We start from the raw sequence: 17,449 nt of genomic DNA on the forward strand, positions 1-17,449 counted from the left end.
CCTGGTCTAGGATCTAAGGGGAAACCTCCTAGCATTCACAATACTAACCCTCACACATGTAAATAAACATGAAAACAACAAATGAAAGGTTACCAAATAACCAGTGTCTTGGATGACTTCTACTTGTCATGGGCAGATCTTGCTCCCCCAGGAATGTCCAAAGTCAATTCTTCCAAAGAAAAGAAAAGTCTTGAAGTTCCAAAAAAGTTCACACAAATAAAAATCCACTGTTAACAGTTCTTCTTCGTTTGATGAAAGGATTCCCCTTTTCCAAGTTCCACAAAGAAAACAACACCACCAATGGGATTCCGGCATAGCCCTTCTCCAGGAAAGGATGAGCAAAGTTGAAGACAAAAGTAAAACTTCTGCTTAAAGGGGTTGTTCGGTCAGAAAGGTTATTGGCCCAATCAATCAGGCATGTATTTTAGATCATACATTGATCGTTCTTAAAAACAATTCCAATGCAACTTCCCAAGTTTTTCCCACTTTAACACTTTGCGAAAACAGGTCGGGTACCTCCATCTTGTGCTAATCATATCCGTTGATCCATCGCCCTAGGTTCAAGTGCCCTTGCGGCACCAATTCAGATCACCCGCCCCCAACATCTCTAGATGCTCACGCCCAATTTCAAAACACCAATACACGTCTCATGTCAACGTCCTCTGTGCACAATCTATTGACGTGTCTTCATGGAAATGCCAAGACGCCCCATTACTCGGCAAGTGTAAACAAACCCTTTCTGATCACACAAAGTTGCATTTTCTTTTTCCTTTGTGTCAGTGTATTTCATTTCGAGCTTCCCTGACATGTTACTGCTTTCTTCAGCTATCTGCCAAGAATGACACACCGAGAACCGGTACTTATACTCCCTAAAATGAATTAACTTAGAAGTCGCTTTTCATTTCTTATGTTATGGACAAATGTCTTTACCAAACCATATTTAAACATGTGTCCTTGCAAACTTTTAAAGTTTAGGCCTAATAATCTTGTCTTTTCACAATGTGTTTTTGTAACATGGCTGGTCTTTTTTTAACATTCACTGTAATGGGAAACCTCTGGGAAACCTCTTTCTTTACTGTATACAAACAAAAACATTTTAGATTTACCTCACTGTTGATTCTGTGCTTCTTCACTATTCAGTAACTATGGCAAAAATTCAGCCCTAGCTGTACAAGCCCGAATATTCAAAAGAGGAAATCCTTGAAAGAGAAAAAAGCAGAGACAATGTGGAATCAGATGAAAGTCATGAGGATCAATCACCGGAGCCTGAACCCAGTTGCATGGAACACGTTTCCACCTGGTCTACCTGCCATCCTTGTAAGCTTATATCTACTCTGGTCGAGAACTGCTGTTGCAGAGAAAACTTGGGCTGCTTGGCCTACATTGCCGAAGAAGAAACACCACTGATGTGCGTTACCAAGCTGCAGGACTTCAGGGCAACCTGCCTTACAAGATCTGTGTTGCGAATGATGATGGTCCTTATGCACAAACTTAGCTTGCCCTCGTAATCCAAATAACGAGTAAGTTCACTCTATATATGATGTGTGTTTGAGGAACGATACGGCTAAAATAATAAGTTGTTTGCCTACATCAATATAACTTCGATGGATCACTAGCGAAATAATCTTTCTGTTAATTGAATAAATTACTCATTCTAATCTGAAACCAAAGTGTTCATCTTTAGATTTATCGTCCAAACAATTACGTTTCTTTCACTTGAAAGTATCTCCCAAACTGTTTTTGCTGGAATGTGCATTCACATTTCTAACTGATCCCTACCTGAAATCACAAGTACTGTCGGTACTTTGAACGAAAAGGTAATTTTTAAAGGATCACAATGCCTTAGATTTTAAAAGGTACAGCAAAAAAAAAAAAGCCATTATTGGGCTCATTCAAGTAAACAATTTCTGTATCTGCTGTTACACAGGTGGTACAGACTTGTGACATATCCTGCCTTTACATGGTGGATTCATGGTAGACTGGGATTTCGTGTTCAACAAGTAATACCTGCATGTGTGGTTCGAGCCATTTGTGATGAATTCCCCAGTGACCACTGACAATACCATGGATTTATACAGACAGTACCTCAACCACAGAAGTATAACTTGGCGTGTCATTGCATCCACTTTACCAAACAAAATAAAAAAAATCAAAAATGAATCTGAACAGTTGTTAGACATTTTTTGTAAGTCCACAACACGTCGAAACATCTAAGAGTATCGTAAAAGAGGAGTCTGTTTTAATAGGTTTACTGGCCTATCGCGCTCCCCTCATCTACATCCATCTCCCATATGCCATTAACAGCTGTTTGCACCTGTGGCCGTGCGCTCGCAAGGGGGCTGGGAGGATGGGAACATCCAAGGTGCGAGCACCATGAGCACCACAAAGGGTTCTTTCGCATTGGGGACCCTTATCCACATGGCCCACCCACACTTGGTGTCTCCAGACTCCCCTTAGAAGACCCGGTCCCTGAAATCAACATATGTCTGTGTCCTTTAACTGTGTTCCAGGCCTATTGCGCCTGCCTCATCCATCCCCCTCTGCAATCACCGACAGTATGCACCTGTGTGTGCGCGCGCTCGCAATGGGGCTGCACTGGTGGGATTGAGGAGGTCAAACATTGTTGTGGAGGCCTGGTGGGTGTGAATAAACACGTCAGACATTCACATACACACCCACTTCTGTAATCCCTTATAAATACTGTGGGGGTTAACAAGAAAACATCTGTGAGATCAACAACGGATATCGCCAGCTCTCCACTTTTTAACTTGCTTGCCGAGTCAGCTCATCTGTTCTTCCAAGTAACGGTTATTCAACTTTTACTATTGTTTTTTGTAGCATCACCTTTCTCTGCTAGGCCACTTTTATTGCTTTATACTCAATGTACATCCTATTCTCATTTTCTTTTATTCAAAAAGTCTACACCATTATCAACCAGCCTATGCATTTTTGTCTGTGTAATTAACACATAACATCACAGAGTATAGTTTCCAAGTGTAATCTTTCCTAGTGCATGTTTTCAATGCATGTTTGCTTTAAGTGCCATTTTTATGAACTACTTTTTTTATCATCAAAGGAATAGGATTTTGATTTACTCACTGTGATACTAATAAATAAATAGTACTTTTTTTAAAATTTCTTTAACAGATCATAGGGACAATCCAACAATGCCTTCTTGTATTGTTTTGGGTTGCACTAATAACAGCCATGCTAAAAGTCAGAGTACAGTCTGTTAGGTAAGAATTAGTGCAGTCCAACTGGTGTGGGACTACACAAGACTTATCTCTTGGTATTAGGTAACCCACCTTTTAATATATGCCTGTACTTCACAAGTTGGTAGTGTGACTGTTCATCCAGGCTTATTTTAAGAGGGGTAATGTGAGCTGTATAATGAAATCAGTAAATACAGGTAGCCAAGTAAACACTTAAAGTTATATAATATATTATTTATACACAAAGATATTTAAAGTATTCTTTAAAAAGGAAAAATTAGCTGTAACATCAATCTCAAGTTCGGAATATATAACACCATTGCAATATTGAGTTATTTAAGGAAAGAAATGTTTAGGGTTAGATCATAACAGACTGATTAGTTATAAGAACTGTTAAATTCTCCCAAAGGGATGCAGGCAGTCTATTATCCCAGCATTAAGGTGTTCAACATTTAAAACCTGTAAGGGAACAAGCACTACCAAAGCAAATAGGTTGAGAAGGAGGCCTTTAGGGAGCCAGGACAGCCAAAGTCAAATGGGCAAAGTCAATGTTCTGATGCTCTTCTTCTTAGAAATGTGTTCTTAAATAGTCAGTGTTCAAAAGAGAAATCACAGCAACTCAAGAGGAGTCACCTTAGAAAGCACAAGCTGTAAGGCCAGTGCCAGTAAGTTGAGGTCAACTTAGTGTAGGGTTACATTGCACTCCCAAAGATAGGAAGCACCCCAAATGGCAAAAGGATAATGTACCCCAAGCGCCAAAAGTACTTTTGAAATGGAGAGGTTGTTCCAGCTGGATGCCTTCAGGATACAATGCAGTAGACCCTTTTCCTGGTACTTAGTCGTGGTGACGAAAGGGAAGATGTCTGTCGGGCTCCTGTAGCAGAACTCGAGAGAGGGACTCAGCAACAATGGATTTCAATTAATTCAGTGTCCCTGTGGTTTCGGCGCCTTTTTCTCAGCGCCAAAGAAGAACAAAAAGCTCTAGCTAGAATTTCATTGATCCCTCGGTCCTGGACTCTGGTGAGGGGACTCTAGACAGAGATGTCTTGCTTCTGTGGGGTCCTCTGGATGCCTACGAAGATCTGGTCGGGTTTAGACTTCGGAAGACAAATCACTCACAGGTGGTCGAGCTACCCCGGGTATTGGGCTTCTGCAGCCTTGGAAAGTCGCAGCAAGTCGTGTGTTGCACCAAAATAGAGCTTGACAACTACACAAACTAATGATGTTGCTTGCCAAACCGTTGTCACTTGGGAGCAGCTACATTTTGAGACTCGGCATCGTCCTCGCAAGATTCAGTGTTGTGATGCAGAAGTCCAGTGGCCGGAATTTGAATGCAACGTCAGGTGTGACCCATGGAAAGTAACCCTGGATCATTGTTACAGCACAGGTCACCCAGAAGAAACAGACAACAAAGAAGCCGTTTCAGAATTGCTTGCATAACCGCTCACACAATCCACACCCTCGAAGAAAAATGCCATCTAAGAAACAGTCAATGTTCCCGGTTTCTCCAATACATGTGGACAAATCAGAAATATCAAACACAGATATAACGGATCTTCGCTACTGATTGATGATTGTGCTTGTGATGTGGATTTCACTCTTCCCAGTGTTGAGGAATTATCCACCACCATGGAATCACAAACCACTATACTTATGCCCAATTTGCTATTAAAGGAACCAATATACATTGTATTTGACAGCTGCCTAATCGAGATTATAAAAATGATTTAATGTGATCATTAATTGTGTAGGAGGGTTTGTGGGGAGCTATTGGTGAAGTTTACTTGTGTAGTCACCAACCTGAAGATCAAGGGTAGCTGTGTACACCACCATAATTAATTTTCATGGTCTGCTCAACCTATCCTTGGAAATGTGCCTGCTGGAAATGTACTTTGTTTATCTGCTTTATTGTTTAGCGGATCAACGTACAGTGCAGTTTCAGGTTTTTCAAACTTAGTGAGACTAATTCCTTTAAAAAACCTAGTACTACAAATATCAGAAGGATTTCTTGTTCCTTGCTATTAGCCAGGCATGGGCACTCAAAAAGATATCAATGGACAATGCTCTTGCCGGCAAAAGGCTCAGGGCTTGCTAGTGATGGACAGTGGGACAGTCCAGGTTTTTTTGGCAAATGCTGCACTTACCACTTCCAAGACATGGAAACAAACAAAAATAGTGAGTTTAGTCATTGTGCAAGTATCTGAAGGTACATCTTCTGTTGCCATGGAAACATTTGGTTTAATTAAACCCATTCAACTTCTGCAATACAGAGGAATGCAAATAGGCCTCATAGCCACTGACAGGCACTTTTCAATAGCCAAGGTCATGCAAGAGCAGTTTCCAGACATAAAGCATCAATATGATGTCTGGCACGTCGTAAAATCAATTTTGAAAAATATTACAGCTGCTGGAAAAAAACAAAAAAAACTACAGAAAATATTTACTTTGGTCACAGTCTATCAGCAACCATCTTTGGTGGAGCTCAAAAACTTGTGATGGATCTGTAGATATTCTGCTTGAAAAATGGCTTTCATTGATGCACCATTGTTCTAAAATACACTCTTGGAAAGAAAACCAAACATTTCCACGAACGTGCCCAAAGATAATTGAGGAAGGAGCAGGAGCTTAAGAAGCATGGTTCCAGGTCCCCCCTTCAAACAGCACTTGAGAAGATTGTGTATGACAAAACACTTTCAAGAGACATGAGGGGTCTCTCAGAGTTCTGCCACACTGGAGATTAGGAGGTGTTCCATAATAAAACAAGCCTAAAAGGTTGCATTTTGGAATAGATGGTATGGAGACCAGAACAACACTGGCTGTACTTGCACACAATGAGAAAGCTGGAAGGGAACAGACAAAAACTGCAGGAATTTTAGGGATGCTTCATTACAAAAAGGAGTTTACCAAAAAAAAGCAAACAGTGGGTGGCAAAGCCAATCTTCCATCAGATTTATTATGAATGTGTGAAAGATCTGACATTGAATGCGCTGGCCATGCAAACGCATGGAATTGATCCAGATTCTGTTTCCAGGGCTCAGTCTATGACACGGAACATTGCAAAAGAGGTTTGCCCTCACAAACTTGAACTTGTTGAAAAGGTTGACTTCAAGATTCAAATAATGAGTAGCTCTCTTCACGATGTTTAACAAAGTCAGTTTAAAGGTTTTGCACAGTGTTTGGAAACTGTATTGTTTTCATTGTACAATAAATGGAATAGTATGTAAATTGAGATTTAATTGTTAAATAATGGATTTTTAATTAATTACTGTTTGTGAAGTAATATCACTAAATTGGCCTTAACATTTCTATTTTGATTTTTGTATTCATTGCCAGAAATAAAATTGAGTTATATTAAAACAATAAATGCCAGTCTGATTGTTTCCAAGTATGTGACTCAAATCAAACGTATAAGAGACTGGTGAGCTTAAAACCAACAGTTACCAGGCCCACTAATGTAATGCTTTAAACTCACTCCTTGTCCCCTAATGGAATATCCTGGTGACCGTTTACTGCTGGATACCCAGGCACTGCTTGTAATTCCTGCTTATACAATCCTAATTTGGAGCCCTGTTTGTAATGAACTCACAATAGATTCATAATCTAAGAAGAAAATTGGAGCATCAGACATACAGAAACGCAATGTCTCCAGAGCTCTGGTCCTCCCCAAGCTGGACTACTGCAACAGCTTCTTCCTCAATCTGCCTAAATTCTCCCTTCGCCCCCTTCAAATAATACAGAATAGGACTGGGGCTTTTCTTTGTCCTCAAGCCCAGGGACATCTCTCAAGATATCGCCACTGGCTCCTGGTAGCTGCTAGGATCAAGTTCAAGGCCCTCTGCATCATCCACAAAGATTTCTGGTGCAAGGGACCCCACTACTTCCGACTCGTCCCTAAATACCTACCTCTTAGAGACCTTTGGTCAACCAGCTGCAATTCTCTGCATATCAGACACTATTCCAACCAGAGAGTGTGGGGTAGATCCCTTTCCTCGGCAGGAGTATCCCTCTGTAATGGGCTCCCTGCCCCATCATCTCAAGTTCCAGAAGATTCTTAAGAACCAATGTTTCTCTTCTTCATTCTCTTCCCCCCTGCTAATGCCCCCCTCTGTCGCATTGACTGGCTACCTGGCCCATTCTGGGCTCCACACAGGGCAGCAGGCCCTCCTCGCCCAGTATATCCCAGCATCAGGTCATCCTGCTCCCTCCCTGCCCCCCACAATCTGCCCTTGCCCTTCCGGGCCCCCTTCTCCAGACAAGTCCGGCAGGGTGTGAATCCCTACTGAGCCTGGTCCACCCCCGTCCTCACACTTTGCATGTGGTCCCCACTCCCTGCTTCCCCCGGCACTTGCCCGCCTGGCCTCCCCTTAACACTTGCCTAGCACCATTGGTCCTCCGCCTCCTCCTCCTGCACTTGTATACCTCCTCTTGCCCTGCACCTCCCTCCGATCCTAGCATTTTTCCTTCTGCCCAGACCTACACCTCCCCACTCCCTCCCTCCTGCCCTTCTTGTTACTGCTCTTGCATGATCCAAATGACAAGGCCTAGTAGGACCATCATTGTTTTTTTCTTCCCTGCGCCCCCCACACCTCTTTTTTGTCTTGTGGCGCTTTGAAACACCATTTTTTGTATAGGCGCTGCACAAATAGCCAATAAATTAAGTCTAACCTAGCTGGAAGGTAGGAATCATGATGGTAGGCCTCTTGCCCACTGTACAGGATTCTCAAATATAGGTGTAGCCGCCATCTTGGTTTACCGTATGATTAAACCTATTGCATTGTGATACATATGACTCTCTCCCTCTATACAGGATTCTCAAATCTAGGCATAAAATCCATCTTGGTTTACCATATGCTTAAACCTACTGCACTGTTAAACATAGGCCCTTCTCCCACTATACAGGATTCTCAAATCCAGGTGTATCCTTCATCCTTGTTTAATATATGCGGATACCTGCAACAGTATGAAACCTAGGGCCATTGGTATAGTACTCTAAATTCTAGACCTGGACAAATATTGCCCCAACCGAGCATTCACGCAGCCTATGGTACATATATCTCACACAAGTAGTGCGGACACAGGCCGCAGGCACGGCCAAGCATCCATGCACGACAGAATACGGCTATGGCTAAGCACATCCGGTCTAGTTTCACATATAGCCATCCAGACTGAAACACCCGACGTACCGACACCTCTGCCACTAGCATACAGCGATCCCCGGTATGTGTTTAAGATGCAGGTAACATTCAATAACAGAGCTGGCAGCTTTCGACTTATCAAAAGGACTACTAAATGTTCAGCGATTCAGAACACACACATTTCATCCGGCATGCTATACTTGTAATGGCTCAGAAGTAGAACACACGTATCCCATGAGGGCTGCTATACTTGTAATATCTCAAAACACACATCTCATTTGGGCTCATATACCTGTAATGAGCTCAGAAGCAGCACATCTCCTCTGGGCTCTTATACTTGTAATGGCGTACAGTGCTGGTAAAACATCTGCATTCAGACAAGTGCTGCAACTGGTAAGACACACCTCTCGCTCTATAATTCCCAGTCTAATGGCCAAAAGAAGGTTTGCACACATCTAAAAAGGAGCACCCAATGGTAAAGCTGCACTAGATTTGTAAACGGAAAAGGCCTTTTTAGCTTTTCTTATTTATTGGTGCTAGATCAAAAGACAAAAAGGAGAGGAAGAGCAACTCTGTACCTAAGCAGTACAGGAGAGCAAAGTGGGGGTGGAGGCGAAGAGAGAATGTATCAGACAAGCAACAGGAAGAGCTAGATCAATGAGATACATAAAATAGCAACAAGGAAAATGAGAAGGGAAACCGAGGTAAATAATACGACACACAAAAACACACAATAGGAGTGAGGGATTGAAGCAGAGCAAAAGAGGCAGTAAAATATCAACAGCAGATGGGGAGAGCTGGAAATAGAAAATCCAGACCAGAGAAAGGCAGGCCAATAATAGAAGAGGCAGTGCAAGAAATAGTATCAAAAGGAGTAGTAACCACAACAGAGAAAATGAAAAAACAGATATTGTCAAGACTAATTACATGAGAAAGAGAAATTATATCAACTGATACACAAGATATAGGAGGGAAGCAGCAATAATAGAATGCAGAGAGGGGAGAGGCAGAGTGACAGAGCAACAGACCGCAAAACGTAGCACAGCAACGCTTAAGGGTGAGAGGCAGAGCATCAGAAAGTGAAGAGACAGAAACAGAGTAGCAAAGGGAAGGAGAGATGAAGCAAAAACATGGAGCAGCTGTCAAGCAGGTAGTGGCAGGCAGCAACAGTAGGCCCAAGATGCAGAGAAATGATGCTGGTAGAGCAAGGGGCTTGATTTATTATGTAACTATGTGCCATCTGTAGTAGCTCTTAACAGACTTTTAGTGTCGAAGTATAATGAAGATGAAGCTGGGCAGTACGCATTGACAAGTTTTTTTACGCTAATTATTTCGAACACCGTTTTAATTTTACACACAAATTGGATAGTTGTCAGACACTTTTTTAATCTCTGGCGAATGAGGAAACTTATTTTTACTCTCTTGGATTTGGATTTACTCTCTTATTTTAAAAATTGGGAGCAAAATACTCTCACGACAAAATCCGATCTGCAGCACTGGCAACCATCCTGCAGAATCTTTTTGGATGATTTTCTCTGACTAGCCTATCGAATAAGTCTCATTGGCGTGTAGGAAACGGTATGCTTAGTGTACATGGAGAACTGAGGGGGGTGCCTTTTTTTGATCTGGCTATTAGCGAGCAATTTAAAATGTTTACCCCGGGTCTAACTAGCATGTGAGTGGCCCATCTACCAGGTCTGTGTCCCGTGGTCCTGCCTTTTGATTGACGCTAACCGTTAAGCTGAGGTTTCGAGACATCTGACTCAAGATCATACTGTATCTTTCTTATCCTCCCTCTCACACTTCAGCGACACAAATGGACTCCCGTTAACAGAATACAGTACTACAAGGATATGTGTTAATAAGAAATGTCACTTTCCGTAATGGAAATAAAATTGTCTCCCACACTTTGTCGTTATTCCGCAACAGACATCTATGATATTCCGGTGTATTTAGCGTGAGCCAAAGAATGTCCCCCAAACGCACACTTGATGTATTCTGCTGTGAGGGTGGGACACAAACTAATGATGAGTGTTTTTCTCAGCTGCATCCACTGCACCTCGAAATGGGGTTAATTTGGGTTTCTCAGCCTCCTCCAAAAAGTCTGTTCGTGTTTTCCTCTAGAAAGGGCCAAACTGGTTTTATTTTGCCAGTTAGAGTGTACATACGTGACATCTTGGTCTTTTGAGTCTGCTACACTGGTAGCTTCCTGAGATTCTACTCAAACCACACTGTTATCAATCTGGCTGTCTTGTCCATCTCACACGATTTACACACATCTTCACCCCACTTGCACAGAATGAGCAATGTCCATGGCTTGTTCCAGGTCCTCTGCTCCTTAGCCTAACACAATATTTCTTGGATGCGTTCATCCTATGTACGAATCATCAACTGGTCCATTGGGTATTTTTCTGCAATACTGGTGAACATGCACAAAGTTAGGAGGTATCTTAGGACAGCAATTAAGTAGTCTACGGTTTAACCTCTGCACCGCTTGTGGGTTAGAGAAAAATAGTATTAACTTTCAAGTACACGTGTTTTCTGACGTTCACAGGGCCACTTTTTAAGCCCTCATGCTGACACACAATCTTTACTCTTAACCCTCTCTGAAACATGCATAAACCACCAGTTCCTAGACTAATAGGGGAACCTCCTTCTGGTCATTCAAGTACTTGTGGCTTTAAGATATACGTGGTAGGAATCCAGCCACAACTCCCATTGGACGGTATAACCATGGAGGTGATGTCAGTATATTTTGTACAGTTGTCCTTGTAGGGCTGGTCGGTTTTTGGATTGTTTTGGTAGTGTTTCGAGATATGCGACTCGGTGGGTGTCCAGTTGACTAGTGTGGTGGTGTTAGAATTGTTCTGTGGCTGACACAATAATGTCTCTGTTTTGACTAATTATAAAGGTCATGCTCTCCTGATCTGATTTTCTTTGCTCTGGCAGTCTTTTCATTCCAGGCCTTGCAAATTCTTAAAAATCCATTAGACCTGGAAGGGGGAGTTCCTTAGTTTACACTCTACTTATATGGGAAATGCACTTGCCCATGGTGACGCGTGACGAAATATTTACCAGTGCTTTCTCCAAGATGGCGCATGTCAGTAAGCAGACTTCATATTTGGTGCAATGCTGCCATCGAAATGCCAGCCATGCAAAATGAAACGTATTTGCCATTAACTGCAAACAAATCTTGTTTGCAGTAAATGACATAGGTTTCAAGCATCCCCATACTCGCCAGCAACGTCTAGCACCACGCAAACGGTACTTGCCCTTCATAACATCTCCTTGCCAATGCGTTTGAGCTAGTGGCCTTCCATTTTAATTGCAAACTTAAGATGCAGGTTTGTTTTTTTCATAAGGGTGTTCTGTTAGGTGCGGTCACAGTGGTTTCCCCCTTGAAGACCACACCGAGGAACATTTCTGCCAATGGCCCTTCCCGCTGGGTCCTACACACCGATTGCTGTTTCCTACCAACATTACTTGTGGGCTCACCAATAGTAATCTTCAACTCCTTGACTGTGTGATGCACTGCTTCACCTACTCATAGGAACCCTCACTGCTCCTCATAACTGGCAACCGCATGCTGTACACTGTTGTCCATCCTTTTCCCCTCCACCTCTGTCGGTCAATTCTAGTGCTTGGAAGCATGCAGGCCTCGGATGAAATTGTAGGGGGATGCAGGGAATTGTAACCCTCCAATTGTTTGAGACTGTAGAGTGTTCCCCAAAAATTTTAGGTGATACCATCAGGAACTTGTCAATGCACTCATCTCAAGGGAACGCTTGTTTCCAGTCAGGTCCCAGGCAGCCAGCATCATGGTCTCTGAGGACACAGGAATGGTAAAAACTGAAAAATAAATCTCCTTAAAAACCTTACATCTCTTGTCATTGCATTTAATGCAACAGCTTCAAGTAATTTACTTGACTAAAGACTGGTGGGTAGACAGGTTAGTGGCTGTACCTTCTAGCCAACACTCACTATTGCACAAGCATTGTGCATCTTTATATATAAAACTGAATGTTTGTATGTGTGTATGTTTGTCCGGCTATACAAATCCACACCGTTGAACCCACATCTAACAAATATTGCATGGATTCCTCTTTTGTCTGGGGCAACATTGTGGCCTATGTTTGGATGCAAAGAAATCACTCCATAGACTCCCTCATTTACTGATGTTCACCCCAATTCAGTACAGTAGGTACCAGAAGGAGGCAACATTTTGAAAAGCGTCTGAAACTAAATGTTCGATGTGTCGGTTATTCCTTTGAAATGTATTACTACTACATACAGTTCGAAAGCGTTTGCTAGAGCATTTTTAAAGGGTATAAAACAAAATTTAATTTTTGTTATCACGCCACTCCAAATATGGGAAATGGCAAGGTTACAGTTTACTTAAGTTCATTCAAGAGAAGAGAGCACAATCAATCAATCTTTCTTGGGTATTTTCTAAAATGTCCTGAAGCCATTGAGTGACATGCTACACAAAAAACGATCATCACTTGGAAAAGCTCCATCTGATGCAAAGAGAAAATCAATATCAAGAGCTTCTCAAATACAACAACAAACTGAAGCAAGACTTGCTGACATGAGGACAAGAGCAACATCCTCCAGGGCACATGAGACATCACTCAATCAGGACACGAGCAACGCCGGGTACCCCAGCTAGTACTATATAAAAAGGTACTTTAGCATCAAGCTTTTTGAATGAAACTACTCCCAGGTGACTACCAACCCCTGAAAGGGGCACTTTTTATGTTGAAGAGTATGTACCACTTATGCTTTCTTATAAAATTGAATTAAATGTGCATACTTTTCCAAAAGCTTGAGAAACCCCCTTCTTTATAAAAGATCATGCAATTTATAAAAGTAATTTGTTTAAATGTTGTTTTTCTTTTTGTGATCATAAATACATGATACCACAAACCTTGAGAACCTTACACTGAAATTAACACTTGCCTTCTATGTTTCTCTTTTTGATCAATCACAAAAATGTCCCGATTCTATAGGTCATATTGATTTTAGGGGTGATGAAAAACGAACATATTGGGGTCAAAGATTTCAAAAATAGATTTTGTATTGCTTTATTTGCACAATTTTCATATAACACCTTATATAATGCTGATTTTAAGAAGACAATTGAAAAATAATTTTCTCACGACTAACATTATCCATTTACACTGATGCCTATGAATGGCCAAAACGATCATTTGTCAGAGTTATCCAAACCGTTCAAATGTAATATTCCCATAACTTCTGATGTATATGATCTTGAAACCAAATTATGCCAGCAGGATATTTTTTATTATTAAGTCTGATTAGTAGCATTTTGCCTAAAAAATAAACAATGCTTTTGCTACAGCATCAGCACAAAGGGCCCGAAAACAGTGCAACTCTGTAAGCATTTCTAGGGTCGACTCCCTACCTCCATCCTGGAAGTACATGAACGTAATTAAAGCACCAATGTGACCCTGAGCATCACATTCCAAGAGAATGGAGTTGAGAAGAAACGTCCTCACGAGTTGAAGAGCATGGAAGAGGAGTGTAAAACCCAATAACTCCAAGCAACCCCTCAATTACAATAGGCCGGAGACTGGAAAGTTGCAGCCCTTATTGGCCTAGAGTACAAAATATCTAAAACACTCTACTGGTATTTAACTAAATCCCTACACACAAACATGTGCATCTCAGACATCACTTAATGTGGAGACCTCTCCAAATGTACTTTCGATAGCAACAGATGCATGCCTTCTTGCTGGACGAACATGTACACCTTCCCTCGGAATCTAGTTGATTGACAAACGGAGCCTGGACCCCCAAATCCAGAAACTGCACCCCCGAGCACCTGCAGATCAAGCCACTTCCAGACTGTCAAGCATAACTATGGACAGTAAATGACACTCTTTCCTCCTATCTTGCCCTTCTACACTGCCTCCACTTCCAGTATCTCATCCCTCTACCAACTTGCCAAGCAGAGACGCTTCCCCCAAAAGCTGCCTGTGAACTTCTTATGACGAGATGCTCGATTGCCCTCCTGATAGGGACCAGTGTCCTTTTGATATTGTAAGGTGATGACCTTACAATATCACGGTGGGAGAACCTTTCCGAACTGGCCCATCCGATCATTTTAGCACTTCCAACAGCCTTCAATTTGCAAGTTTGCCCAGTTGCATCCAAAGTAGACTCCAGCTGAAGAACGGATGGAATGGAACACTGATGAACGATTCTGGACGTCTTTGGGTTCTCTTTCACTGTTTTCAGTTTACCATCAGCTACACTGAAAAGTCCTTCCAAAGCAGCATCTTAAACCCTAGACGTAAAGCCCTCTCAGTTGACTTCCACATCCAGATTTTCTCAAAGCACATTTGAGGAGGCCATCTGATGTCCTGTTCTTTAGTATGGCCACCCATATCAGCCAACTTCGCAGACTTGCCTTTCTCGGAGTTTCTTGGCTCTTAACAACTCTTCCCTGCTCTTAGGGTCAGCATCGTTCCTCTATGCCCGATGTGTTGCAACTACAGACCAAACTATGATCGAATGTAGGTTTTCTGTGCTCCACTAGATGTGTACAGTTAGACGCCCACAACCATGCCTGGACATGTTTAACCACTGTATGCAGAGATCATTCACAAAAGACTAATGGAGTTCCATTTTAGAAATATACTTCAAACATGGCAGCAATACAAACCTTAAACGTTATTGGGGAAGTGATATATCCATAAACATGTAAGCAGAAACATGTACGTATACGCCTTACGAGTAGCAACCTGGACATATGTGAGTGGCATCCCCAAAGTGTGGTTTCTTATGTACAGTTGCAAACGTGTGTCTAAAGTGTGCTTTGAAATGCTATTGTACAACTGGCCACCTTAAGACATTGAGGTCATCTCTATCTCTTCCAGATCTGGGGATGCTTCCAGCAGCCAGTGAACCTGCGAGTCGCATGCTCAAACCTCGTCTTGCATTTCGGAGGCGCACGATAACAGGGACTAATCGAGACCAGGCAGTAAAGTGCCACCAGGCTATCCTCTCGCCCTCACTGCCTTCCACAAGTCGTCTAGCCTAAGGCACTCAACGGACTAACACAGTCAGGAATTGGATCTCCGCCACCCATTGTTAGGGGCTGGTTCCTACATAGCAGTACACCATATTGTTACCGTCTGACATTGGCAGCTGCTGCCTGTTTTGCAGCATTTTTCTTTGAAGCATTGTAGGGGCATATGCACACTATGATGTGTACTATATGGCACATCATGACAAAATACAAAATGTGCTGTTAGTACATTATAGCAAATGGCTCACTGCAACAGTGCCTTTGGTACAGCCGAATTGCTTATTTGGAAGGTCCCAGTCCATGTTCTTATGTCATTTATAGTGGTTAAAAAACATGAAGCTTCTTATGTTGCGGTCTTCAAAAGCGTTCAGCCTTTCAGTGAGGACACGCATTCTCTGGCTAAGCAGGATGTGTCTCTGGCTAATCGCACTGGTTGTGCATGATCCATTTTGATTGTTAGTTGACAATGTTTTAACAGCAATTAATGTCCTTACTAAAGGTTGACATACAATGGCACTGCTTTACACACTTTATTCCAGAATTATATTAGGGACATTATGTGTTTCTTTGCCCGCCCCCTCAGTTGATTATGTTCAGAATGAGGTCTACCCCCGCCTCCCTTCCCAAATACATTTTTAAGCAAAATTACTCCTCTGCAGGTAGGTAGCTTCCGGATGGGCGCTTCCCTTACTGTCAAACCTGTACAGATGTGGACGCAAATTAAGCGACATTACAAGCTTATTCAGAGTGCCGTCTAACCTGCAAGTGGTCACTTTTTTTTTTAGGAAGAGCAGCTGCCCGAGACTCAGGGTTTTGCAAACTGCAGCCCTCCAGACGCTCTGGACTACGATTCCCATGATCCGTCGCCATTGACTATACTGGCTAGGGCTGACAGGAGTAGTAGCTCAAAAGAGCAAGATGTACGAATATTCTGAATAGGAAGGACGTGTCATACTCTGATATTGCACATTCCAAACGTCACAAAATCCCACTATGTTGTCTCCTGGTTTACTTCTCGTCGCCTCCCATCATCATAGTGACAGATCGCTGCCCATATTCCCAGTCCTCCTTCTCACGTGGTGCCATTTTACGCCCCTTTCTTATAAAAACATGCCAACAACCTCCCTCCCACACACACGGGTGTAAAGCACATACAGCACGAGAGATCGTGGTACTCTCGTGCTGGCCATCAATATTGTCAGATCACCACTCTCCTGTCAAAATGCGGGCGACCGGGTACCACAGCGCTAGTTCGGGTTCCTTAGCCTGCACGCAACACATTTCTCACCTGCTGACTGACAGGATATTCTCCAGAGCTGTCATTTCAACCCGATCTCCACCCCACCACCGAAAGATCCGCTGCGTGTATTCCAACAGCTACTAAAAACAACAGTCATAGATAGCAGTCAGAGCATGGTACCGTAAGGCAACACACTTCCGGCCGTAAAGCGCCTAGCGTCCTGATCAGTAACCATAACAACCGCTGTCGTAAATCCAATGGTTCAATCTGAGCAGAGTTCTAGAACTGTTCAGTCAGCTAATATAACTTATTCTTAATTACCACGCATCTGATAATTAAGAAGAAGAAGAAGTTATATTAGCTGACTGAACAGTTCTATTAAAAAATAGACTGCACTGCTAACTTCGCTCACCGAAAGGATCGGTGCGGGGTGAGCGCCATCCTGGTGGACAAAGGAGCTCCAGAATCGTACTATTTCCCCCTACGACCATAGTGGTAGTAAAATAGGACATTTCAGCAGAGAAGCCACACATGCACAGCGCCACCTGTTGCATGTCACCCCGGTTGAGAGACATGGTATCTCCCAGTGTGTTGTCTTGGTCACATGGGGAACCATGTGACACAGTTAATAAAAAAGCACCAGCTGTTTCCGGCTCGTGAGTCAAACCAAGTAAAGGGTCCGGCGTTATTCCGGTCCAGTACCATGCTGGTGTAACACTGCTGTGGGACCAAGGACGGTTGATACTAGTTCCCATCCGAGAAACGGACCATCGGTTGTTAGGGCCATTTCTCAGATGGGAAATAGCTG

At 42.7% G+C, this 17,449-nt stretch overlaps 1 protein-coding gene across 1 annotated transcript in view; it reads right to left on the reverse strand.

Annotated features, from left to right (window-relative positions):
- UTP14A (UTP14A small subunit processome component) overlaps positions 1-16,836 on the reverse strand; it is a 684,761-nt gene extending 667,925 nt beyond the window's left edge. The window contains exon 1 of the mRNA XM_069612971.1: positions 16,690-16,836. Coding sequence (XP_069469072.1) covers positions 16,690-16,724 — 35 coding nt within the window. The 5' untranslated portion in view covers positions 16,725-16,836. The remainder of the gene's footprint in view (positions 1-16,689) is intronic.
- Between the last annotated feature and the right edge of the window lie 613 nt (positions 16,837-17,449).

This window comes from Ambystoma mexicanum, chromosome 5p, assembly GCF_040938575.1.
Source record: "Ambystoma mexicanum isolate Mex_15411 chromosome 5p, UKY_AmexF1_1, whole genome shotgun sequence".
Classification (NCBI taxonomy): domain Eukaryota; kingdom Metazoa; phylum Chordata; class Amphibia; order Caudata; family Ambystomatidae; genus Ambystoma; species Ambystoma mexicanum.